This window comes from Sycon ciliatum, chromosome 2 (assembly GCF_964019385.1).
Source record: "Sycon ciliatum chromosome 2, ocSycCili1.1, whole genome shotgun sequence".
NCBI classification, from domain to species: Eukaryota; Metazoa; Porifera; class Calcarea; order Leucosolenida; family Sycettidae; genus Sycon; species Sycon ciliatum.
In genome coordinates, this window is record NC_088644.1 from 15621702 (window position 1) to 15648501 (window position 26800).

Below are 26800 nucleotides of genomic sequence, written 5' to 3' on the forward strand. Positions count from 1 at the left end.
GCATTTTAGGGTGCAAAAATCACACCAGCATAATCGGTGATTTCGCGGGCATAATCGGCTGGTTACTGACGTTTGTCGAGTGGATAGTGCGGATGAGGTGGAGGAGGCTGACACAGTGACAGTGAAAGGGAAGAGGAAAGCAAGAAGGTGGTTTCTCTGCTGGGCAAGCTGAAACCAGCAAAGCTATCTGAACTTGCCAGAGCCAGAAAACAGAAAAAGAATATTTTTTTGTTTCCTCAAGTTATGTTTGAGAATGCATCTTTTTGTGTTGGATGCGAAGAAAGACCTGGATTTCAAGCGAAAATTTGTGAGAATTTCTGGGAATTATCGGCATGGTTTCGAGGCATTATCGGCATGTTTGAAAGAATTGCGAGAAAGCATGATGGGTGATTTTTCGAGCATATTTGCCCGGTGCCTACCCGGTACCCGGAACCAGGGAGTCGTAAAATAGGTATTTTACGACTCCCTGCCCGGAACCTCTCTAATTATGCAATGACGTCGTTGTTGTGAATGACGCCATGGGGGCTTTGCATGACACCTTTCGAAAACAAGCGACATCGACTGGACAGATTTTGTTTTCCGTTTGTCTTCTCCAAAGTTTCTATCAATTACCTGCATCAAATCATTGTAGTTCATCATGGAGTCAGTTGAAAAGACAACGAGGTAATGAAAGAGCCGACATGCGTTGACTTCTCCAAGATGCGTAATCTTAGATCGGAGCATTGGAGTTGATCGCAGATGCCCATAACTTTGTAGCTGATTCGGATTGAAAGATTGTCCCGAGCAGTTTTTACCAGATTTAGTATCGTGCTAAGAAAATCTCCTCCACAGCATCGAGACGAGTATGGGAGCTCAGCTGAGCCAAGCTGCGGATTCTGGAAAGCAAATCAAGGAATGGTCTTTCAGCTACGAAGGTAATGACTGTGTGCCAATACCTAAATTCAAAGTCTGGGTTTACAATCCAGCACCGTCTCAACTCAATGTCTGGGTTTACAATCCAGCACCGTCTCAACTCAATGATCGTTCGTTCAATAACCAGGCACTATTTTTATGCAACTAAAGAAATGAATGCTTCACTCCACCGAACATCGTGGCAATCTTCTGTAAAGTACTATTAGCGACTCCAGTCCGAAATTTTTGGGTTGGAATTATGGCCAACAAATTACACCGAAATTTTTGGGTTGGAATTATGGCCAACAAATTACACCACTGGATAGAGACACCGCTGGAAGTTATGCATGGACAATTTCATGGGAATACCTCATCCTATACTGGAGGTACGAGGCCACAAATCCGATATGCAATCGTCGCAGGCCATGTATGCAATTGTATGCAGCTGGAACGATAGCACAAAACAATAGCACGAAAGTTACACGCAGTTACTGTGTACGCGATGCGTGGGATTTGGGTGTTTTTGGAGAGTGGCGGCACTAGGCCGGCTATATGCCAGGTATCAAAATCCTTAAAGGATAAATCTCTAGCTCTATGCATCCATCGTATCTGGTTGTTTCAGCTGCACGCTCCTCTAGCAACAGTAAATTCTGTTATGACCAAGAAGAACTGTTTAGGAGGGAGACTCGGACTGGCGAGGCGTGTATGAGGATAGCCTATTACTAGTACATGTACTTCCAGATCATCAATTGCAGACTGAGCAGCCCATGAACACTGGAATAGGTAGTAACTGGCACGGTCATGGCCGCACCAGTGGCGCCCGCCCTGGTTGGACAGTACGAGTTCTGCTTCAATGGATTGAGGTGAATAAAAAGTATGCTCATTCCATGACACCGAGCTTCTGACATAGTGCACTTCAATAATCGACTTCAGCGGCTGGGCACAAATTCTTCAAACGGCTAGAAAGGGTTACAGAGACGAACTTTACCAAAAGCTTATCTCAGTCAGTTCAAGGATACTGAACATGACGGTGACACATTGACGGGTAAAGTAGTTTAGATGCCGAAAATTCCGATTTGAAAACTAGAAACACGGGGCGATATATCAGAAAATCGATGCGACACACTGTTGGAAAGCTATTCACGTATTCTTGCCCACCAAAAATCGAAAATCGAGCTGGGCAGACGAATATCTCGTAGGCAGGCGTAGAGCTTCAAGAATAGAATCTTGCCATGCACACCACCCCTATACCGTACATCTGCGCGACAAAGAATGTCAGCCTTTGCTCGCGTGGTTTACATGTATGTCGCTATTAGTCCTTTGGTGCCTGACTGAGCATGCACTGCATGCGATGTGCTTGATCCACCACCACCGCCACCACCATCACCACTACAAAGCTCTCGGCCGCTCAGTAAATTTGTATCCTTCCTTTTTAGCTTTGTGATGGTGTGAATATTCTTCGTTTCACATGTATTCGGAAAGGAATATTCGTTCGCTTCATTGAGCATTCGTTTCATTGCGACATTTTCATTGTGTTATAAAGATATCGCTATGAAGCTGCACACACGCACACGCACGCACGCACACACACACACACACAGTGGGCTTCTTCTCTACCTAAATGCTCATGTGCACGTGTGTGTGTGTGTGTGTGTGTGTGTGTGTGTGTTTGTGTGTGTACATGTATGTGCCTGATCATGTAAGAGATTTTACTGTAGTCACATCCGGCATGACGCCATAGTGTTCTGATCGTGGCTCCGCCGTGTTGTTGTTGTGTCTATTGGTATGTACACGCGGTGCGGCATCTAGGTCACAATCCGTCCTTTGAAGATGGCTGGTCGAAACTATCCCGAGAAGTGGTGGCTGACAAGATACGGGGCCTGGTGTTCGGCAATGCAATTGGAGATGCGCTTGGTAAGTGAAGAAAGATGACATTGGTCAATCGACTCTTTTTTAAACACATGTACAGCAACAGCAGAGTAACAGCAACCACGCTTTGTTTCCCTTCTCTATTCATGTGTAAATCTCTGCACCTAGGTGCATCGACTACAGGTCCTCCCTCGTTAGTAGATAATCTCTGGGCCATCGAAAAAGTTATCTTATAACGAGACTGGTCTTGTAACAGGACTTGCAGCTAAAGGTGAGATAGGCACTAATTCGTACTTACCGGGGCTACCCTCGATACAACATAAACTATCGACGCTTCAACTCGTTATAAGATAATTATTGAAAATCTCCAAAATAGCTCTTCCTTGGATGCAAAAGATCGTCCAAATCTACGAATACATAGATATAATACGTTGTGTCTTTCTGCTTTATCCTACTTGTTTTGGCCTTGGTCCTGCATGGTCAGTATTATCTTGTACTGAGAGCTTGGCACTCCAGGGACCTGGGTAAAGGGTTGTTATAACGAATTTTATGTACTAACAAATTATGTTACTTGTATAACCGGACCTGTGAACAGTTGTATAGACTACGTTTCGCCAGGGGATTTCAGATTTCTATTTACTAACGGGGTTTATGTACTAACCGGACTCGTTATAATGAGGGAGGACCTGTACTCTCTCGAGCTGCCACAAGTCTTTCTGGGTGTGCAGGAATAGGTGTTGTCATTCTTTGTACGGTAATCTTGGTTTTAGATTTCTGTTGTGGAGCTGAGACTGCATCTGTAACTACATGTATATGTACATGCATATGCTTGGATTGTTGTGGTGGTCACCTTATCATGGTGGTGGTCACCTTAACAAACTCTATGGTTGTTTAAATTGACATGACTGTGGTGACTGGAGTGTTGTAACCAGGGAGTCGTCAAATACCGGGAGTGGAAACGAGATGCGCGAGCGTGATCCATGCTCGCCTCGCGCTGGAGCACGCCGATTTTTTCAAATAATCTTTTTTGTGCCACATTCACCAATTCCGCGGGATTTTCAAAATGTCAAAATCTATTTTGGTTCTTCCTGCAAGCGGAGCAGTTTTGATGTCTCCATCATAAGCCTTCTCGTCAGATTTCCGCTTCCCTTTTGTAGTATTATTACTCTTCGTCGTGGATTCGTCGGCAGTGCATGGTCATGCTGGACAGGGAGATATCGGTAGCCATTTTACGAGTGATGTTTTAGGAACTTTGGCGAGAGGTGAGTAAAACCAAGCTTTATCGAGTGAATACTTCTATCACTGAATAGCTTTGTTTTGGTTTGTTACACACGCATGCTGCATGTACAGAGCATTCGATTTATCAACCTCCAGTCAAGTACAGACCCAGGGAACCTTCTGTTGCAAGGGCCATCCACTTGAATAGCCCCGAAGTTGTACAGTAACCTTTTATCTAAGATTGACATATTTTATCGTGATATTGCACATGCTGATCGTCATCGCCGAACTGACCTGTTGAAGATGGTGAAGAGGAGTAAGGTTGACACTATTAATCTGGCCTGGACGTCTCTCCTCGAGACACTGTCCAAGTTGCCAAGTCATGAGAAAATGGATGTCCTGGGTGAGTATCATCTCTTTTACTTGCCTAATGATCGTGCATAAATGTGAAACTCGTAAAAAGAAATGCAATGGTAGATTTAAGAAACTATGTGATGGTCAGGAATCAGGATACACATGGCATTCTCTACCTGGATGAATACTTGTGACAATTTTAATATAGAAATACTGCGCTGTTTTCCGTGTGCGTTTTGTCCAGACCTGGATACCACATCAGCTGTGTTTTCAAGTTTAATTTGCGGTGCAGTAGTGGCAAGAAAGCCGTCTATCATGCCAGCATCATCCGCAGCAGCAACAGCAGCAGCAGTAGCAGCACCCCAGCCCACCGCCATAGTCAACTGCACTGCAGAGACACCAAAAAGATACCATGGTGGTTGGTGTGTTGTTGCAATGAGAAGAGAACTGGAAGCTAGCAGAAAGCCTGAGTTAACTAGCGTCAAGCCGGTGTTGGCGACTTTCGGCTATGAAATTCTGCCCAACATGTCTCCGAATCTACCAAACTTTGAAAAGATAATTGAATCTGAGACACATGAGCATCCACCGTGTGTGTTTGTGTGTGTGCATGCACAGTGTGGGCATGTCAGTATGTGTGTGTGTGTATGTGTGTGTGTGTGCTGCCAAAGATGGCTCTCTTGTCGTGCCGATTGAATATGGTCCCTGATCTCTTGGCAGACTGCCGGCTTTCTGCCGTCGCTTCCATGTTGTCGGCCCCGCAAGGGGACAGGTGACCGTAATGGCAGTGTTTATCAAGACCAGGTTCGTGTGTATGTGTGTGTGCATGCATGTATGCATTCCAGTGTCTGTGTGTGAATGTGCGTGCATGCGCAGTTCGTGCATGCGCAGTTCGTGCATGCCGTGTGTGTGCATGTGCAGTTTGTGCATGCCGTGTGTGTGCATGTGCAGTTTGTGCATGCCAATGAGTACATGCGCACCCGTATATTGGTGCGTGCATGTACGCATGCATAACTGCTGACACCCAAAGTTGGCAAAGAGAAGCGAGACAGAAAGAGAGAGGGATTTAGAACAGTTTAATTCGGTGTGCATTGTCAATTCTGTGATACTCGCCACAATCGGCCAAATCTGTAATTGGATTCTCAGTGTTGGTGGTGCATATACGTTGTCATGTTTCCTCTTGACATGAGACATACTGAAAGCGGTGATGTTCTCTTACACTGAAGAAGAAAACAAGAGAAATTCCTTGACTTAATAATAATGTTGTCGTGATTTAAAAATCAATAATGTTTTAGAAACGAAGGGTCCCTCAAAAAGTCAGTGGCATATCATCTTACACCGAGAAAATTCACGGGTAGCACCTATATGCAAAGGACAATGGTTACGAGAAGTTTTTTCGTGGGTCGAACCAAGTGACTTTGATTACTGAGGCTGAGCTATTTTCCTCGATAAATTACATCAAAAGTCACGTCACTATCCGCGCGTGAATCGGGCCTCCAGTCATACATCGCAACACTGCGATCACGCCTACCGATAAATTAGGTGTCCTCCTACTAGTAAACGAGCAGACCACTGCAAATATCTCTGTATACACGTTCTGATGGACGCTTTCTCCCAAAAAATACTCAAGGCTACTCTAAATTGCATTTGACGACGCTGAGGTACTCAAGGCAATGCAAAATTTTTGCGCGAGGCGAGCATGGATAATCAAGATTAACGGCGTTTCCACTCCCGGTATTTGACGACTCCCTGGTTGTAACTACACCATAGTACACCATAGTACACCATAGTACACCATAGTACACCATAGTACACCATACTACACCATACTACACCATAGTACACCATAGCACACCATAGTACACCATACTACACCATACTACACCATACTACACCATACTACACCATAGTACACCATACTACACCATAGTACACCATAGTACACCATAGCACACCATAGTACACCATAGTACACCATAGTACACCATAGTACACCATACTACACCATACTACACCATACTACACCATAGTACACCATAGTACACCATAGTACACCATACTACACCATACTACACCATACTACACCATACTACACCATAGTACACCATAGTACACCATAGTACACCATAGTACACCATACTACACCATACTACACCATAGTACACCATACTACACCATACTACACCATAGTACACCGTAGTACACCATACTACACCATAGTACACCATAGTACACCATAGTACACCATAGTACACCATAGTACACCATAGTACACCATAGTACACCATAGTACATGCTAGTGGCGGCGGAGGCACGCATCCAGTGAACCTGCACAGTGCAGTGATCCTACTGAGTGACAGACTCTGTAAATACTGTATATGATGATTCGTTTTTATATATGTGTTGATTCTTCACAAAATGTGTTATTTTGCCCGTACAAGAGGCTCAAAAAAAAAACACCATAGTACACCATAGTACACCATAGTACACCATAGTACACCATAGTACACCATAGTACACCATAGTACACCGTAGTACACCATACTACACCATAGTACACCATAGTACACCATAGTATACCATACTACACCATAGTATACCATACTACACCATAGTATACCATAGTACACCATAGTACACCATAGTACACCATACTACACCATACTACACCATACTACACCATAGTACACCGTAGTACACCATACTACACCATAGTACACCATAGTACACCATAGTATACCATACTACACCATACTACACCATAGTATACCATAGTACACCATAGTACACCATAGTACACCATACTACACCATACTACACCATACTACACCATAGTATACCATACTACACCATAGTATACCATAGTACACCATCGTATACCATAGTACACCATAGTACACCGTAGTACACCATACTACACCATAGTACACCATACTACACCATCGTATACCATAGTACACCATAGTACACCATAGTACACCATAGTACACCATAGTACACCATACTACACCATCGTATACCATAGTACACCATAGTACACCGTAGTACACCATACTACACCATACTACACCATACTACACCATCGTATACCATAGTACACCATAGTACACCATACTACACCATAGTATACCATAGTACACCATAGTATACCATTGTACACCATAGTACACCATACTACACCATAGTACACCATACTACACCATCGTATACCATAGTACACCATAGTACACCGTAGTACACCATACTACACCATAGTACACCATACTACACCATCGTATACCATAGTACACCATAGTACACCATACTACACCATACTACACCATAGTACACCATAGTACACCATACTACACCATAGTACACCATAGTACACCATACTACACCATACTACACCATAGTATACCATAGTACACCATAGTACACCATACTACACCATAGTATACCATACTACACCATAGTATACCATAGTACACCATAGTACACCATAGTACACCATAGTACACCATAGTTCACCATAGTACACCATAGTACTTGAAGTACAAGTAAGTCTACATATCCCATGCTGATCTCTGCCTAGGTTTGACGACGGAGTTCATGAACAAGGCCGAGGCCGAAGTTTATTATGGCAAAGATGGCCCCACAGCGTACACGGATACCGTCCAGGACTACCATCGCAGCCGGTAATGTATTTGTGTGTATGGAGTTGTTTTTTTATTTCGACTCGCAAGTACGCACAGGCTACAAGTCCAATTACATGGAAGCGGATGTGAGAATGGAGTGAAATAAGGGGTTTAGTATTGCTCCTTGCGCTATAGCACCTGTGCTGCCTGCCATTCTAAACTACATTTGAACTCACTAGTGGTGTAGAACAAAAGGAACGAAAAGTAATTAGTTAAAAAATACTAAACGAAAATGTCTCTATGTGAAGTACTTTTAAAGCACAGTAGCTGTGACTTTCCAGTGCAGCTGTCAGCAGAGAATGTCTACTCAGAGTAGTAGAGCATGTTACAGCATCTGTGAACAGAGAGAATAATTATAAAAAAAACTGTGGTGCCGTGGGTGGCTGAGACCGATGCAGGATGCCGATGCAGGACGCCGATCATGCGTGGTCTTTTTTGCAACCTGATTTGTACCGTTTGAGTTGGAGGCCCCGTTATCTGCCTGGGCTAGCAAGCGGTTGTGAAGTCGGCTCACCTTTGATCTGAAATTTCCCCGAGCATGAAAGCCTGAGTTCCCTCAGTCTAGTCTCGACTCGGTTAACTTTGAGCTGGCGGAGATCGGCAAGTTTCGACACGGAGCTCACGGTGACAGGAAGGAATAGACAAAGGAAAAGGAGGTTCTACAACTACTGGCCTTCGGAAATTTCAAATTTCACACAGAAATTTCAGAACAGCTTGATGCACGCTGCAGCATAACCAGCAAGAGAAAGAGACCGATAATGGATTTGACCACTGGGCAATTTGCAAATCTATATCAATATCTAGCTGGTAATACATAGAGTCCACTATCCAGGTAGGACAAGGTTCACTTGAGAAATCGCTGAAACATGTCAAAATGCACTGGAGACACCATGAATGCCATGCTACGTGCATAATGTGCATAGTGTATACATGTACGTACGTTTTGACGCTGTGAAGAGGGTAACGAACTGAACGGAAATTCTGCTGCTGTATGACGTGCATGTGTGTAATGAAGTACATGACCACCGTTGCCCGTATAACAGTATCACCCTTTAATATAACCATAATTCCTGGTCGGAGAAGAAGGTGGCTACTCCAAACGTTGGAGCTCACTCTTCCTGCCGACTAACTGCAGGGCCTGCTCTAGACATTCAACACAGCCCGGTCAGAGTGTACCTGGCGCATGCAGGCCAGCCGGGTCAGATCATCCGGCAGAAAAACAACCAAAAAGCCTGCTCAAAACTTGCAACTGTGTCAAAAGCTATAGCCAAAGTTACGCTTTTGACTACCTGCCCCATCGACTTTCAATGTCCTGACTTCCTGCTCGCCGCTGGACAGATCGCGCTCGAACCAGTTGACCCCATGGCCAGTTCACCCAAGCCGAGTTTCTGTCGCTTGTACTATATTAAAGTAGTTGTAGACTGACAGTCTGTAGTGTGTACGGTTGCGCTAGATTTGCAACAGATGGGGTCCGCGAGTCGTAAAATACCGGTATTTTAGGAATCCATTGTCAGTTTGAGACATTTTTCAGCCGGGTCTGACTGGACCCGGCGTTATCTGTTCAGCCAGCTCGTGCAGTTCCCCAGCCGGGCGCGTGACCCGGCTGACCCGGCTCTCCAGCAGGCCCTGAACTGTCACTTGACTGACTCACGACTGCTAATTCTTGGTCTGATGCAAGTATCGTTACAAGGGTAGGTCGACTATATACGAAAGAAAAAATGGCAAACGCTGATCTGCTTTGCATAAACCATAGTTTGCCTGCATGTCACCGGGTGTGTCTCCGGTCTCCTGCATGAAGACCGCCATACCAAATTCACACTATCGTGTGTGTGTGTGTGTGCGCGCGCGCGCGTGCGCGCGTGTGTGTGTGTGTGTGTGCGCGCACGCGTATGTGTGTGTGTGTGTGCGTGCACGCGTGCGTGTATGCAAGCTCTGTGGCAGTTCACACGCTGGGCCCAGGCATGCTCTACTTTGAGTGTATGCACTGATGTGTGTTCCCTGTTTGTTTTTTGTCCTTGTTGCGTCTGTCTGCATTTAGGTGGAGATGTGGTGACTGGACTGATGACACAGACCAGGTGAGACCTCTGCACTGCGACAGGTGCCATTGCATGTCCAGCACTATGCTTAGAGGCATTAGCGTGAACACCTACTTCACACATCCTTGCAATGTACATCTAGTAGGAGTACTGTACTACACTGGAAACGGCACTAATACTGAGGTTTAGTCCCACGTAATCCGTGTGTACTTTACGTGTGTGTACCACGTGATACTCAGTGACCCACGGACAGCCGTTTTCTGATTCACGACATCCCGTGTATGGAGTGAAAATCAGAAAGAAGCGCATTGTGCAAGCTGTGAGGGTGCTGAGCTGAAGGCGTTTCGAAGCACGAAATCAAAATATTCGATGAGCTTCGAAGCTTCGTCTTTGGCCAAGTTTGGGCCTTTCGCTTCATGCTGTTGTTTGTTCCGTGTGACTAAAACAACATTGCGAACGTGGGTCCATCGCATGAACTCTACGTGTATCACCCACATACCCGTATCCGTTACGTGTAACTAAACCTCCTTGTAGTATCTGGTAAGTCCTACATCACTATCTTCTTTTTGTCACCTTTTGTTTGTTCACTTAGCACCAGATATGTATGAACTAGCACGTGCTGGCATAACACCGTGCAATGTCTACTCTCTACCTATCACAATACATGTAACTACATTGCATGTACTGGTTTGCCTCATACCTCTCAACATGTCAAGCTGAAGCACATCAAGTTATTTGATTACGGGGCATTTCCATGGTTCTTGCTTGAGGAGGAACTCTCTGCTCGAGCCTGTGCTATCTGTTTTCGTCCTGAACTGCAGTATTGTTCTGGTTCTGTGTACGTCCCTAGCTCATCTTGATGATTGCCAGCCTTAGGTACTGCAAAGGAAAGGCCTCGCCGACCGACTTTGCTATGCGCTTGCTTAGTTGGAAGCAGCATGGGTTCAGTGAGCTCGGAGACATTGGTAAGTTCCTGCTTACGCTCTGAGTAATGTTCTGTCCATAATATCAAGAGTACATAAATAATGGTTATGTACTCTTGATAATATTAATCAGGAAAAGAACAGCTCGTATGTACTGTACTGACTACGCATCTGTGAGTGAAGCGGTTCTATTCATGCCTCTTTTCTTAATGCAGGTCACCAATGTGCTATATGGTGCACTGTATTGTGGTGCTCTCTACAGCCTGTATAGTGTAGTGTTGTGGGGATTTCAATGTTGTGTCCATGTTGCTACTGACACCAGCCGTATCCCATTTGTTTGTGTGCATGAAGCCAAGTCGGTCTAGAGCTGTGTTATATTTACTGTATGCTATTTTTGCTAGCAGCATCACATATATACATGCAGTAGAGTCCACGTTGTGCTGGCGTCTGGTCAGCTCCGCTGGGTTGACTCTCTGTTGTGTGTGCTGTGCACCAAGTACTGGCAGTTACAAATTGCTGACAATGACGAACATTTGAAATGTCAGGCATGCGTAGTTTCAGCCCCGTGGATGCCGAGCGTGGTGCACTGGGGTGCTGTGCTGACAGATGTGCACATTTGGATTCTACTTGCCACATCTCAATATGTACTGTGTTTAGGGTAGAATTCATTTTGTGTGCACGCAGCTGCATGTCTCCTCCATAGTCACCTCCAAGAGCCTATTGTCCCTCTTGCTGTGATGTACAGGTGGAATGGGAATTGGCTTAACAACGGTTCGTGTTCTCTCCTCTTCTAACTTCCTGGAGAATCCTCACCAGGCAGCCGATGACATTTGGCAGGCCTCGGGGTAAGTGAATAAGGTTGTATGTTGCTACTAGTAGGATACCTTGGAGCTATGGAGGCCTTCCTTTTAGACGTATTGTGTGCACTGGTATGAGCTCTGCATCTATGCCAGTATTTCTATTCATTTTATGTAACCCGTGCGTGCCTCGTCTATTGGATTGATATGAATTTTTAAAGACACCTCAATAGCAAGGTAGTCGACACACCAGCAAATATGTCTCTGGCCAGGAACAATTTGTTTTGTCAATGCGTCCGTTACTGTGCCACCTGGGTTGTCCTACACGATACCGTATCGACAGTACCGTTACTTTGTGTATTGACCTGATTCTTCACATGGACCATCGTCACATAAGGGTGGCTTTTGGTGTTGACATACAGTCAACTTTGTGAAGAACGACCTCGGGTACAGCAACGACTCGCAAATACCGACACAATCTTCAGACCAAGTGACCATTTCACTGCATACTTTCAACAACTGACGAATAAAGACAGCTCGCCAATAACAACACTTTTCCCCGGCACGATCGAGGGTCGTTATTCGCAAGTCTGACTGTAAATGGAAATTCTTGGTTTGAATGGAAACCTAGCTCTCACAGTCCTGGACTTCTACAGGAACAAGCTCAGCTATAGTGTAGCACTTGTAGTACTTGTAATACTTGTAGTACTTGTAATACTTGTAGTACTTGCTGTCCAGCTGTATACGTAGGAGTATACATTTCGCGAACACCGACCGGTTTCCGAAGTGCAGCCGTCAAATCCAAAGCTACTGTTCGGTATGTCCAGTCATGAAGTGTTGTACTTGTAATAAGCACGGCTCGTGCAAGAGATGTATCTGCTCCACGGAGGGTCGAGAATGCTCGAACTGCCAGCCTGGCAGCTTTGGCAGGTGCAGTAATCAGATCGCACTTCGAGTCGCTGCCTCACAGCCAGAGTTGACGAATACCAGCAAGCCAACAACGTCCCACCAGCTCCCAATCCCATCGTCGAGCATCGTACAGATCGATGTTCAAGCCGAAAATACAACCGGGGAACAACCATCCGCCCCTCAGTCAGTCCAACCGTCACTTGAGCATACCGTACTGCCGCCAAGTGCTACAAGTGCGGACTCGCTACAAACTGCCACTGGTTCCTCTAGCTCTTTGCGACCAGCACGTGAACCCCCGTCCAGCAGAAGTTGTACCAGCGGCAAAGACACGCGCAGGCCAGATTTGAATGCGGGTGATGTAGACGCCTGTGTTGATGCACTGTTGGAGGCGTGCAGGGGGGGGGGGGGGGGGGGGGGCAAGCAGCCATGATACGCCATCAGTTACCGAGTCAGCTGGTATTACTACGGCCACAGGAGCAAAGGATCATCATAATACTAATGGCCCCGCTGACCCGCGCGCACCGCACAGCCCAGTGTCCAGCTCCCAACAGCTGGCGTGGGATATGCTAGATGTCGAAGTCGACACACCCACAAATACATGTAGTCTACCAGCGTTCACAGCAGCGGAAGGGTCGTTGAACCTTGGGAGACTGGACGCCACAGACACCCGTCAAGTGGTAGTGGCCGCCTATGAGGAGACCGTCCACTTCGCAGCAAACCTGTTCGATGTGCCACTCGGCACAATTGGATCGAAATTTGTAAACCTATTAACATCGCTGTACAAGAGTTTTGGTGAACGCGGTGCCGCGGAAGGAATCGCCATCAAAGCAGCCATGGTGGCAACCCAACTCCTGCTCCAGCGGCCGCACAGGTGTTTGGACCAGAGCGAACACCGGAGGCTCCTGCAGAATCGCTTGATCCTGTGGGAAGACGGAGACCTGAACCAACTAGTCCTGGAAGCTCGCACGATCCAAGACCTGATCAGAGCAGCTTCCAAGCACTCCAGCAAACAGCCCAAGCACCAGGATAGCGCCAGGCACTTTGCCAACCTTGTCACCTCTGGAAACCTGAGTGCGGCCGCGCGCACCCTCTCAGCTGACCACTGCCACGGTGTGCACAGCCTTGACTCAATGGTAGGAACGGAGACTGTCCGGGACATCCTGAAGGCAAAGCACCCTAACGCCGGACCCATCAGTGCAACGGCAGTGACATTTGGTAGACCTCCAGACGCCCCGCACCCTGTGCGCTTCGCTTCCATCAACAGAGATGCAATAAGGAAGGCAGCCCTCCACACTCAGGGCTCAGCAGGGCCATCTGGCATGGATGCAGGCGGATGGAGACGGATTTGCACCTCTTTCAGCAAATCGTCTGATGCTCTTTGCGATGCACTTGCCTCCACAGCCCGACGGATCGCTTCGTCATACGTAGACCCCGTAGCACTCGAGGCCTATGTTGCCTGTCGACTGATCGCATTGGATAAGCAGCCTGGAGTCCGACCTATTGGTGTTGGAGAGATTGTACGCCGCATCATCGGAAAGGCCATCCTCTCCACAGTTGGTGAGGCCATTGAGAATTCCGCGGGATGCCTCCAGCTGTGTGGAGGGCAAGAGTCAGGCATAGAGGCTGCCATCCACGCCATGCGAACCGCCTACGACCAGAACGATGTGGAGGGAGTCCTGTTTGCAGACGCATCCAACGCTTTAACTCGCTCAACAGACAGGTATGCCTCCAGAATATCCGTCATCTCTGTCCGGAAATCGCGCCGGCTCTCATCAACACGTCGAACGAGGAGCACAGATGTTCCCCTGCTTCTTTTCCCGAGGATCATATCTGCCGCTGCCACACGCAGCCCTTCATATCAATGTCCCGCTCTCTGGAATAAGTTGCCTGCATCTATACGATCACTGAAGAAACCAGGTCAATTCCGGACCGCTCTTTTACCCCACCTGAACAATTCACCACTGATCAAATAATTATGCAATGTTTCCTCTGCTAGCTAGCTGCTGTCTTAATTTAAATCCTACTCTTTTTTTCTTTTTAATCTTTTCCTCACATTTGTGTGCCTGTAACTTGAGTCGATCTCATGTAATAAGGCAACACTGCCTGTTTGTTATTCGACGTTAAATAAACCAATCCAATCCAAACACGTATCGCTCACCGGCGGCTCTCTACGTGGATGGCGAGGCCATCATGTCAGTTGAAGGTACCACCCAGGGCGACCCATTGGCCATGGCAATGTACGCGTTGGGCACCATTCCGCCAAGAGTACATAACCCCCCAGAGTGTGCCAACGCCTGATCCAGCTCTGCATAGGGTCTTGGTCGAGCGGAATCGGATCTTTGCGTCATAATACCGTACACATCTGAGGGGAACCCGGGGAGTCGCGGGTACTCTTGGATCAAAAACAATGGTGCCCTGCCTCGAGACCGGCCTTGCGCTGGTGTGAAGTGTACGCATGACATCAGAAGATCCGATTCCGCTCGACCAAGACCCTACACAGAGCTGGATCGGCGTTGCACACTCTGGGGAGTTATGTACTCTTGATTCCGCTGATCCGAGTCGCTGCCGAGAGTGACGCCCTGCAAAGCTGGTATGCTGATGATGCCAACGCAGCAGGGAAGATCCCCCGCCTCCAAGCCTGGTGGGACATCATCGAGCGGAGAGGTCCAGAGTTTGGCGATCACCTTAACGCAGCCAAGTCGGTTCTTCTTGTTTAGCCTGAATGCGCTGAAGCTGCACGGGCAATCTTCGCCGACACCGATATCGTCATCAAGACGGACGGCAACCGACACCTTGGAGCCACCCTTGGATCACCCGAGTATAGGGCCTCCTTTGCTTTGGCGAAGGTGAAGGCATGGCAAGAGGAGATCCGGGAGTTGTCCACCGTGGCCTCCACCCAGCCACAAGCAGCTTACGCAGTGTACACCAACGTTCTCCGGCACAAGTGGTCATTCATCGCCCGCACAATGTCAGGAGTTGCCCCGCACCTCGAACAGCTGGAGTCCACCATCTCCGAGTCGTTTATTCCCGCTCTTCTTGGTCATCCCCAGCCCGGAGAGACGGAACACCAAGTTCTCGCGCTCCCAAGCTGCTACGGAGGCATGGGGATTGTCTCCCCAGTATCTCTTGTAAACTAGTTTCCTTCCTCACTTATGATCACCGAGAGCTTAGTTCAGCGCATTTTGAACCAGGATACACCGCCACAGGAGGAGGCGGACAACACCAGGGCAGCCAAAGCTAAAGCCAGGGCAGACGCCAGAAAGAAGGAGCAGCGTCATGCCAAGGACGTGTACGATGGCGTGGATGGAGACCTGCAGAGGTCCATGGATCTTGCGGCCGAAAAGTGTGCGTCGAACTGGCTCACCTGTCGACCACTCAAGCAGCATGGGTTCTCGCTACACAAGGGCGCGTTTCGAGATGCTGTCTGCCTCCGCTACGGGTGGACTCCGCCCCATCTCCCCCAGAGCTGTGCCTGTGGAGCTGCCTTCACTGTCCCGCACGCCTTGTCTTGCCCAGTAGGTGGCTATGCGTCTCGTCTCTGCGGCACAACGAGCTGCGGGACTTGACCGCTACCATGCTCACATCAGCAGCTCATGATATCAGCATTGAGCCACGCCTTCAGCCGTTATCTGGTGAGAATTTTCATCACCGGACGGCTATCCGTGAGGATGGTGCCGGGCTGGATGTTGCTGCCAGCGGGGTATGGGGTGGCCGGTTTGAGCGAGCTTTCTTTGATATTCGGGTGTTCAACCCTCATGCTCGTTCGAACTCGGTCCACTCCATCCCCGCCGCATACGCAAAGCATGAGCGTGAGAAGCGTCGGCATTATGAGGAGCGTGTTCGTGAGGTGGAGCATGCCACCTTCGTTCCCCTCGTATTCAGTGCCACCGGAGGCCAAGGCAAGGCGGCAACTGCCCTTTACAAGCGGCTCGGACTGATCATCAGCGACAAGAAGAATGAGCCTTACTCCATCACAATGGCATGGATCAGATGCAGGTTGGGGTTCGCCCTTCTTCGCTCGGCCATTATGGCCCTCCGAGGACACCGGTCCCGGAGCAGAGTTGCAGTAGCTCAACCATCATCGACCGAACTGGTGGCTGCTGAGTGCAATTTGCATTTCTGAACTGTAGCATGTGCGTAGCACTCAAACCGGTGAACATGTGCGCACTGCACTGACTGTCTTTAATGCTCCTCATTGTTTTTTGTTGTTGTTTTTTTTACCAGGCGTGGGCCATCCCCTGATGTCATAGGTGCCAACTGTACTGCTGCATGTACATGTAGTAGACTGCAGTACTTGTAGTACTTGTGCGCACGTCTTTGCAGTTTTTATTAGTATGCCATGTAGGGCTAGCTGTAGTTGATAGTTGATACACGTTTACCCCCGGTATGTCATGCTCCTGGACGCAGTGTCTGTGTATCGTATCGGTGGGTGTGTGTGTGTGTGTACGTGTGTGTGTGTGTGTGTGTGTGTGTGTATGTATATGTGTGTGTACATGTGTGTTTGTGTGTGCGCACACCGCCACTTTCCTTTCTCCATTCTCTGCATGCTCGAAGTCGCTACTTGGCTGCTAACGGTGCTATTATGCGAACTGCAATTGCCGGAGCTGCCAACTTCAATGGTTGGTATGACATGCGTGTAAAGTTGGGCATGCTGTGTACACACTCATGCTGTAATTGTTTGTTGACTAGTGTTGGTTTTGTGCATGCTATTATTTAAGCCAGCGCACGTGAAAAGGGTGCTCAGCCTCAAATTTTGGAAATAATTGGATTCTTTAGTGCACCACGTGCCTGCAAGCTTCAGAAATCATTAAAAAAAGTCAAAAACTCCTAGTAATACCCAACTTACAAGCATTTTTTTGGTTGGAGTCTAACAGTCGCACACATAAAAGTGCAACTTGAGGTGCGTTTTTCTCAGTTCAATATGCAGTGAGCTAAGCACCCTTTCGCATGTACTGGCTTAGATGTGTCAACTGCCCTCTTCTTTCTTTCCATACTGTGTATCGATTTACTTGAGAATTATGAGGGACATGTACAAGGCAGTGATTGTAGAGAGGGACATGTACAAGGCAGTGATTGTAGTGAGGTGTTTAGTACATGTAGTGGCTATTTAGCCTTGAGTGTTACTGGCACTGTAGGACTGGGTGTATTTCAACTCAGCAGTTAATTCACATCCTGCAATGCTATGAATTGGAGGTCTCCGCATTGCTAGGAGTACAGCACTGTCGGGTTCCGAAGAACGAGGGGGGGGGGGGGGGGGGTCAGCCTCCTAGGGCCTAGACCATTCTTATTTTCATCAGTCTATGCACAGTTGAGTCACCATGTGTACATTGGTCTGCTCTGCTTGGTGAAATCCTAGCCTGTTCGTTCTTCGGCACTGCATTCTTCAGCACTACATTCTTCAGCACTGCATTCTTCGTCACCCGGCAGTACTGTAGAGCAAGTGGTACTGCATGAGTGCTGTTGATCAAGACTGTTGTTGTTGGGACCAACTTGTGTTTTGCATGTGTACATGTAGTTGATAAATGACAGATGTCAGATTGGTTGTTCGTATCCCATGCACTTGACTACTCGTGTGTGTGTCCTTGCCAGAACTGCCGCAAACTCCTTTGCTACTGCATGTACGAGTCGTACATGCATTCTTCTCTCACGTGTGCATGCAATTTCTTTCCTTGGCAGTTGTGTGAGTGCGTGCGTGTGTGTGGTGCTGAGTTACCACCCTGACATTTTTTGTATGCTGCCCTGCTCTACTTCATGTGTAGATATCGAGAAAGTGCTGTGGCAGACGAGGGAGTTCTGCATGGTGACCCATGCTGACCCTCGCTGTATTGCTAGCTGTGCTGTTGTTACCACTGCAGTAAGTCTATCACAGTCTGCATGTACATGTCATTGTCGCTTTCTGTCTTGTGTGACAATCACCTGGTCTTGTGATGGTGTTCCGTTTGTACTAGGGGAGTATTTTTACTTCTCTCTGGTTTGTGCCAATATGCATGCCAGCTGGATAACCTGATATGCGTGGCCAGTATGTGTATGGAGAAAAAGAGGGGGGTACTGACTGTGCTTTTTCCCATGGTTGTTGCACATTGCACACATTTGTTGTATTTGGCCAAACAAGTCAGGTCACTCGAACAGTGGCATAGTGATACACGTTACTTGCTGACATGAAGCATTTCTGTCCCAAAAACTTGTAGTTGTGTTTTTCTACCGCTATGCGCATGTACATGTACTTCTGAAGTACACACTAATTAGTTAATTAGTTAGCTGATTGTTGTTGTTGTTGTTGTTGTTGTTGTTGTTGTTGTTGTTGTTGTTGTTGTTGTTGTTGTTGTTGTTGTTGTTGTTGTTGTTGTTGTTGTTGTTGTTGTTGTTGTTGTTGTTTTTTCAAATCTTTATTCTCACGATAGCCAGTGGCCAATAAGAGATATTGTTGTTGTTGTTGTTGTTGTTGTTGTTGTTGTTGTTGTTGTTGTTGTTGTTGTTGTTGTTGTTGTTGTTGTTGTTGTTGTTGTCGTCGTCGCCGTTGTCGTCGTCGTTCTTGTTTTGTCTCTCTCTCTCTCTCTCTCTCTCTCTCTCTCTCTCTCTCTCTCTCTCTTTCTTTCTTTCTCAGATTGCACTGATGTTGCAAGGTGAATATGATGCTCATGATGAGAAAGAAGTCAATGAGCTGATCAAAATCAGTTCACAGGTAAGTTGCTATGTTCTCTTGATCTTTTTCCTCTCTCTCTCTCTTTTCTTCAATTCAGATTCTCTGGGGAAATTATGTTGAGTACGAACAAGAGAACAACGGGAACATGTAGGTTGGTGGAACGACATTTATTAGAGACGGGATGACTAAGACCAGGACGAACGAAACGACTACATGGTGATTATTGAAGAGAGCGAGTTGAAGAGAGAGTGATTATTGAAGAGAGAGAGAGAGAGAGTTGAAGAGAAGCAACGCAATATAAAGGGCCTGGGTAGCTATGGCAAACATGGACGCGCAAGTAGCTACTTAGGCCAAATGAATAATGCATGAACTAATGAATATAAACTAATTACTTGTGGGCCTAACAATAACTACATTGTATTAATTGAACAAAGTTTTCGTTCTAACTACAAGTGCATGTGCACTTAAACTAGTGTCTCTGTTGGCTGGCACGACGGGTACGAGAGTACGTATATGTTGCTGCAAGCCGGCAAAATAGCTTTTCAACTCAAATTGCAATGCATCAATTTTATAGTGTTCCCCCTATCTGTGGACAGCAGCTTCGTTGCACTATCAGTGCTCTTCATCGCAGTCTAGAAGCCGAAGCTCATCTCCTTGCAATGGGTTGCGTCTCTGTGCGCGTGAAGAGTGCCACAGTTCTCAACAAGCTATTTATGATGTTATCTTTAGTTTCTTCTTCTCTATTATGACCATGGTTTCTCTATTATGACCATAGTTTCTCTATTATGACCATAGTTTCTCTATTATGACCATAGTTTCTGTATTATGACCATAGTTTCTGTATCTGGGGGTTTAGCTCAGTGGTAGAGCGCTCGCTTTGCATGCGAGAGGCCATGGGTTCGAACCCCATATCCTCCATTTTTTATATTTTTTCTCTGCCACACTTCCAACTCGCACGTGTTGTGTGCATCATTTGTTCTCTTGCCTTGTTGCACTTGTTTTGCTTCTGTGTCAAACAGCATGCAGAAAAGTTCTTACAAGGCCACGACACTGGCCTGAAGGACTTTCACAAGTACATGGGTGTCAAGACGTGGACTGCGCTAAAGCTGGACGACGCCAAAACTCTCGGGTACGGTTGCAACTCTTGATTTTGATATGCATGCATTTTTGTGCGTGTCCACCTCCCCAAACCTATATTATTGTACATGTGGCGAGGGGAGTGTTTGCATGAGGCGCATCAATTCTGCTGTTCGAGTCATTTGTGATTTGAAGCTGCGATGTTTCATGCAGCATTTGTATTGTCAGTCTCTGGAGGAATGTCTCTGGAGGAGGAATGGAATTAACGTCATGGCGAAATGTTTGGAACCAGGGCAGCTTCAGGAAGATGTTACATGAAGTTATTCCTTAAAGGGTTATAAGTATGTAGCTGCAGCAACATTGAGAATGAAAGAAAACCTGAATGCTATGCCATCGAGTGTAAGTGAAGGCAGAGCAGGATCAGTCAAGATAGTGTCTGGGTTCGCGACCCTGTTCCAGAAAAATCGCTGTTAATTTACCTGGAATAAAGGGGGTTTACTCAAAATTTGACCAAACATCCATCGCATTCCACTGGAAACAGCAAAGCACAAACAAAGTTGGTACGCAAGATTCTTCACCCCCAGAAAGTCAAATTCATATGAATGCTGCATTGGCGATATTTTGACCGCGATATTAAAAAATAGCAGAATGCCGAGCAGAAACTGGGTAGCCCCCAGTATTTCCTTCACATATGTACAAGTGCTGAATCAAAGGAAATTCTACAAGCATGCATAAAACAAAAAATTCAGGCAGACAAACATGCATCATGCGGTAATGCAAACTTTGGGCTCAAGTTAAAAGTCAGCTTACTCAAGCGTATTAAAAGTGAAAAACTCTAAAACGTTCAGCACCTGGAAAATTTGGCAGTTTCCAAAAATATGTACTTTATGGGGTCTGGGACACATAGGATCCTTGCTACACTGGTTAGGAGGTTGCAAACATGCTAAAAAATGGAGGAAAATAGTACCAATGTACTCCAGGGTGAGCTAGTGATCTCAAGACATTTAGAAACCACCAGCTTCATACTTCACACCTTCTTCTTCGTCATTCTGGTCTTGGCTGCCCTTCCGGATCCTCCTGCGCTTCTTTCGAGATCTCTTGCCTTTTTCAGAGGTCTTTCTGGCAGCATGGGCTTATCTTTCATGGTTGTTGTTGTTGTTGTTGTTGTTGTTGTTGTTGTTGTTGTTGTTGTTGTTGTTGTTGTTGTTGTTGTTGTTGTTGTTGTTGTTGTTGTTGTTGTTGTTGTTGTTGTTGTTGTTGGTGTTGTTGTTGGTGTTGTTGTTGTTGTTGTTGTTGTTGTTGTTGTTGTTGTTGTTGTTGTTGTTGTTGTTGTTGTTGTTGTTGTTGTTACTTCACCAGAATTACAGGCAGTAGAATGCCTTCTCACTAGACCAGGTCTAGTTCTCACAAATGATGAAGAATGAGAATGAACGTGCTGAAGCTAATGAAAAACAAAAAATAGAAAAAGATGAGAAAAAGGAGAAGGACAAAATGTTACGAGTTATGACTAACTGTCCACCAACGTAACCAGATCTTATACAGTCAGCGAGTGCGACAAAATGGCACAAAACTGACAAGGAGTACTGAGACATTCGGCGACCTCACACCTAGCTCCAACACTTCTCCAAGGCGCAAACCAACAACCTTCCAACTTGGAAGGCTCAGGTTCGGAAATGTCCAAGAGGGGAAGGAAAGAGCAACGAAGAAGAGCACGAGCTACGCATCACGGCAACAAAGAATGCCATCCAGTAACTTTCGGCATTCTCTGTTGCCGTGATGCGTAGCTCGTGCTCTTCTTCGTCACGCTTTCCTTCCCCTCTTGGACCTTTCCGAACCTGAGCCTTCCAAGTTGGAAGGTTGTTGGTTTGCGCCTTGGAGAAGTGTTGGAACTAGGTGTCAGGTCGCAGAATGTCTCAGTACTCCTTGTCATTTTTGTGCCATTTTGTCGCACTCGCTGACTGTATAAGATCTGGTTACGTTGGTGGACAGTTAGTCATAACTCGTAGCATTTTGTCCTTCTCCTTTTTCACCATAATTTATTTGGCTCACCATCCGAGTTGAAAAAGATGAGAAAAACTTGTGTTTATTTTAATATGGTCAAGCAATTGATGACACGGAGTATGAAGACCAAAGGGCAAGCCCATTTCTTCGTGCCTGTGGTTGAACGATGGCCCATGTGTGTCCTAGACCCCATAAAGTAGATATTCAGGGCACTGAAGAGTTTCACAGGTCGGCTGCATGACAATGTTCTGGAGGCCAAACACTGCACAGAGGTCGTTGAGGTGTTTGTGCTGGTCTGGGTCCGTATTTCCATTAACGTCCCCAACTAGGGTCACGGAAGAAGACTGAACAGCCGCTTGTACAATAGCTGCTTCCTAATCTGCCCAGTAAGACACTGGCTCCCTGGTGGCCGGTACACGCAACCAACCAGGTGCCGGCCTGGTTTTCCGTTTATTGCTACACTGGTTAGCAGGTCGTGGACCTGCTAAAAAAATAGAGAAAGCAGTACCCAGACTGTTTCTGTTGAGTCAGAATGCAGATCTGGGCAGGCTCGAACTGGGAGATCTTGACAGTAGTAGAAGCAGACTCTGCCACCCAAGCGTTGAGTGCGGTCTTTTCGAAGCCGATTATACCCGTCGATACTGAGCTCTCCATCTGTAATCTCGGGATCTAGCCATGTCTGTGACAGACCCAAGATGTCGTACTGACGCGTGCGGATGAGGCTGGCAATCTCTGGGAGTTTGTATCTTAAGCTGTATGCATTGAGCGCGGCGATCTTTATTCCAGACTGAATCAGCGCAGATGCATGAGGTGTAAAAGGTGTTGCATGAGGATTGAGAGGGAGAGTCATAGAAAGGGCTAAAATGTTGAGACAAATATATACAGACAATGCGGAATAAAGTTAAGCCAATGAGACAGACAATGCAAGGTGCGCAACCTCTGGTAACTTACAAACTGTCCCTGCGCCTGCTCCCGAGCTTTCACTGTGGCATACTTCGAAGCCTTGTGACGAGTTGACGAATGGCTTGGCTCTCCTCACTCTCAATCTCCTGGTCTCCCTGCTTTGCAGCCTGTGTAACACACGCTGGGAACGTGTCTTTCCCACGAGCCAGTTTTAAGCCCTGGTCATCGGGCGATGGGTGACCAGCTTTGCTTCTAGTCATCGGGAACGCGGGTGTGGATAAAGATGTGGGGGCAGCCGCCTGGGCTTGAGCACTCGTGCAGAGAGTGTGAACTCCCAACGCATTGGCGTACGTCCAAGGTTGTGCATTCAGCGACATGATCATATGCCTCCTTGTCCACACTGCCTTCCTGTTGCTGCTGTGCTGGTGTTGGTCGCACTGCCACTTCCTGGTTCTCCTGCCCCTGTCCAAGTAATTCTTGGTGTGGTCCAAGCTCGCCTGTTGGCATTGGAGTCTGGGCTGTACTGAATTGACGTGGTGTGCCCGGACTGGGTTTGGTGCCCTGGTGTGAGATCGCCCTGCAGTCCCTGGTCATGTGGCCGGGGTTACTGCATTTCCAGCACGTGGGGGTCTGCCCTTTGTGCCAAACTCGTAGTTTCTACGGTGATGTAGCTGGGGACAGCGATTGTGGGTTCCCTGGTGTAGTACACCATACCCGTACTAAAAGTGCAGCCCTCGACCGTCTTTGTCTCCTTTTAGGCGGGCCCCAAGAGTGGCCCAAAACGGCCCGGTGAAGAAGTATTGGCCGACAGCGGCACGTCATGCGGAACTCCCAATACATGCACCGTTTCCGCAGTGCCATCCCCTGGCACCAGTGGCAAGGGCTTCCCTTGGGCCGACAGTCCGCGGGAGAGCAACTTGTCACGGGCAGCGATCGAGGAAAGAGTTACTTTACACATACCTCTCCTGCCATGAATATCAATCACTCGGATGTCCGTGCTCCGAACCCCTGCTCCGAGAAGCAGCTTGACGAAGAAGGCTTGGTCCTCTGACGCAAGATCCTTACTAAGGTTGATGCAGCAACTCCTGGTGGTACTGCTAGACACACTTGAGACATAAGCTAAGAAAATCGCAGTGCGAGAAAATCTGCATCCGCACTCAAATTTCCCCTTTTTCTGTGTGTGTGTGTGTGTGTGTGTGTGTGTGTGTGTGTGTGTGTGTGTGTGTATGCATGTGTGTACGTATGTGTTTGTGTGCTTAGATACACATATAAAGCCATGGGTGCTGGAATTTTTGGCCTGCGTACTGACACTGACTTTCGGCGTACAATCACTGAACTGGTCATGGAGGCCGGTGATGCAGACAGGTTTGTGCTTTCTCCAGGCATGTGCTGGGAACGACTGTGTGTGTGTTCACGTATGTGTGTGCGTGTGTGTTTGCATGCATGCATATGTGTGTACGTGTGTGGTATTGTGTAAATAGTAGAGGGAAAGAATTCGCAATCAAGGGATCACTTATTTTTGAAGTTATTTTTATTGTTTATTTCGGAAATCTGTTTTGACTGTAATTTCTTTGCAACATGAGTAATCGTGTAGTGTGTAGAGTCGTCTGGTTTGGAAGACGTGGAGGCATTGGTAGTTGACCCTTCAGCTGAACAAGGAATGCTTTCTCAGGGTATCGAGGCATGTAAAGCCCTGAAGGTGGTTCGGCTCTTTGAGCTCTTTTGACTCGTTCGATCTCTCGCGTTGTGTATACTGCAGCAACAGTGCTGTGTGTGCATTGTGTGAACTGCAGCAACGGTGCTGTGTGCGGCGCTCTGCTCGGCTGCAAGTATGGCTACTCAGGTCTGCCAAAAGACTTGCTGGAAGGACTGGTGCACCATGATTGGCTTGATGACTGGGTCGACAAGTTTCTGGCAATGCTGGGTCTCGCCGATGCCAAGAGACTGGGAGGACCATCGGCGGCGTCCAAAGATCAACCTGTCAACATGAAAGTGAGGAAGGAAGATCTTGGTGATGTCGCCGTCGTGGAGGTGGGCATGCCTGAAAATGCCCTGTCGAATAGTGGAGACGCCTCTGCTGGTGCTGCAGAGGGGAGTGAAAAGTCAGAGAGTGAGGCAAACTGTTCTGACGATGCTGCTACCGCAACTGCTGTTGCTGCTGATGTTGCAGTGAGTGCTGATTCCATTGAGGAAACAAACACCATCGCACCTGATGCTCCATCAGCGACTGGACGTGTGACAGCAGATGGTGGTGACGGAGGCGACTCGGACAAGGAGCTAGGTGATAATGGTTGTGCGGCGGCTAGCAATGAAGTGACCTCAGATGCTGCAATGGAGGAGGCAGTTTAAGCAGCAGCGGTCCCCAATGACCATCAGGCTGATCTGGATGCTGGTAACACTGCAAGCGAAGTGCTGTGATTGTCTTCCGCACACATGTCAAACCCAGTGGGTGGAAATCCTGTCGGCTTCTCACAATCACTTCAGACTTCAGCAGCAATGATCAAGTTGAACCAGTGTACCATACTGCAGAATGAGCAGTCAACGTTGAGCAATGGCAGAGCGATGGTACTCCTATATTTCCGTTAGTGGCCACAGCTGAGCAGGTGAAAGTGAGACATTTTGTGACGTTTCTGCCATGTTAGATTATTTCCTCTGTTCTTGCTACGCTACAGACTACCGGTATGATTGTATTCCTGCTTCTCTTTGGCAACATGTTTTAACTGTATTGTTGTACAGTCGTACCCACATCGGATTAGTCCCTCATAATTATAGTTTTCTTACATGTTGGCTAGCCCTTTATTTCGGATTACTTCGTTTAAAAAAAGATCAATGTACATACATACTACTTGTACAATGACTTCTAGGAGCTGGTGGTTGCAGGACAATCTTTATGTCGTATTTTTCGTCTCCAACAGTGAAACCTACTCTCTCTCTCTCTCTCTCTCTCTTGTCTTTTCTATTTCGTGAACATGAAACTCAGAGTAGCGACTGACTACTAACTAGCCTTGATTGCTGCTCTTGTTGTTCTGTGTATTTCGAATAAAACCGTATTTTAGCTCTAACATATTGCTGTTGGAATGTAGCTGTGTGCACATAGCATAGTCGTGTCCAGATATATATTTTTATCCTGTATGTTTGTATGGTCTACTCTATAGTAATGAGGACCTCAATACCTGCCGGAATCTTGCAGTTTGCGGATGATGCTCTGTGCAATGTGTCGAAATCCACCAGAGAGTGCAGTGATGGTGTGGTGGCTGAACTGGAATAATATTTGCAATGCTAAGTCCTGCTACATGTGCCAACCCTGGCCTGGGTGTAATGGTTGTTGCATGCTGTAGCATGTGGCTGCATAATTATAGCAGCTCCTCAACACCAGGTCACCATTCCACCCCGGCAAGATGACAGAACTCACGCGACTTTGACAAGGTCAAATGTCCTTGAGTCCTGAATTCGTCCCTGGACCAATATTGCCTGACTACTGTATTAAAATGCCTTTGGCGGTGCA

The 26800-nt window shown here is 47.0% G+C and overlaps 1 protein-coding gene and 1 non-coding gene across 2 annotated transcripts; both read left to right on the forward strand.

The window, feature by feature from the left end:
* The first annotated feature begins 577 nt into the window (after positions 1-577).
* LOC135808902 (ADP-ribosylarginine hydrolase Tri1-like) lies at positions 578-26518 on the forward strand. The gene is made up of 12 exons (XM_065322147.1): positions 578-914; positions 2701-2805; positions 7904-8006; positions 10045-10081; positions 10893-11007; positions 11711-11810; positions 17226-17290; positions 18431-18525; positions 19276-19353; positions 20334-20443; positions 24556-24660; positions 25089-26518. Exons 1-12 carry the CDS (start codon positions 845-847, stop codon positions 25642-25644), a joined length of 1539 nt encoding a protein of 512 aa, XP_065178219.1. The 5' UTR covers positions 578-844; the 3' UTR covers positions 25645-26518.
* Positions 20161-20232, forward strand: Trnaa-ugc (transfer RNA alanine (anticodon UGC)). The gene has a single exon. It is a non-coding gene; the product is annotated as a tRNA-Ala (tRNA).
* Positions 26519-26800: the final 282 nt, after the last annotated feature.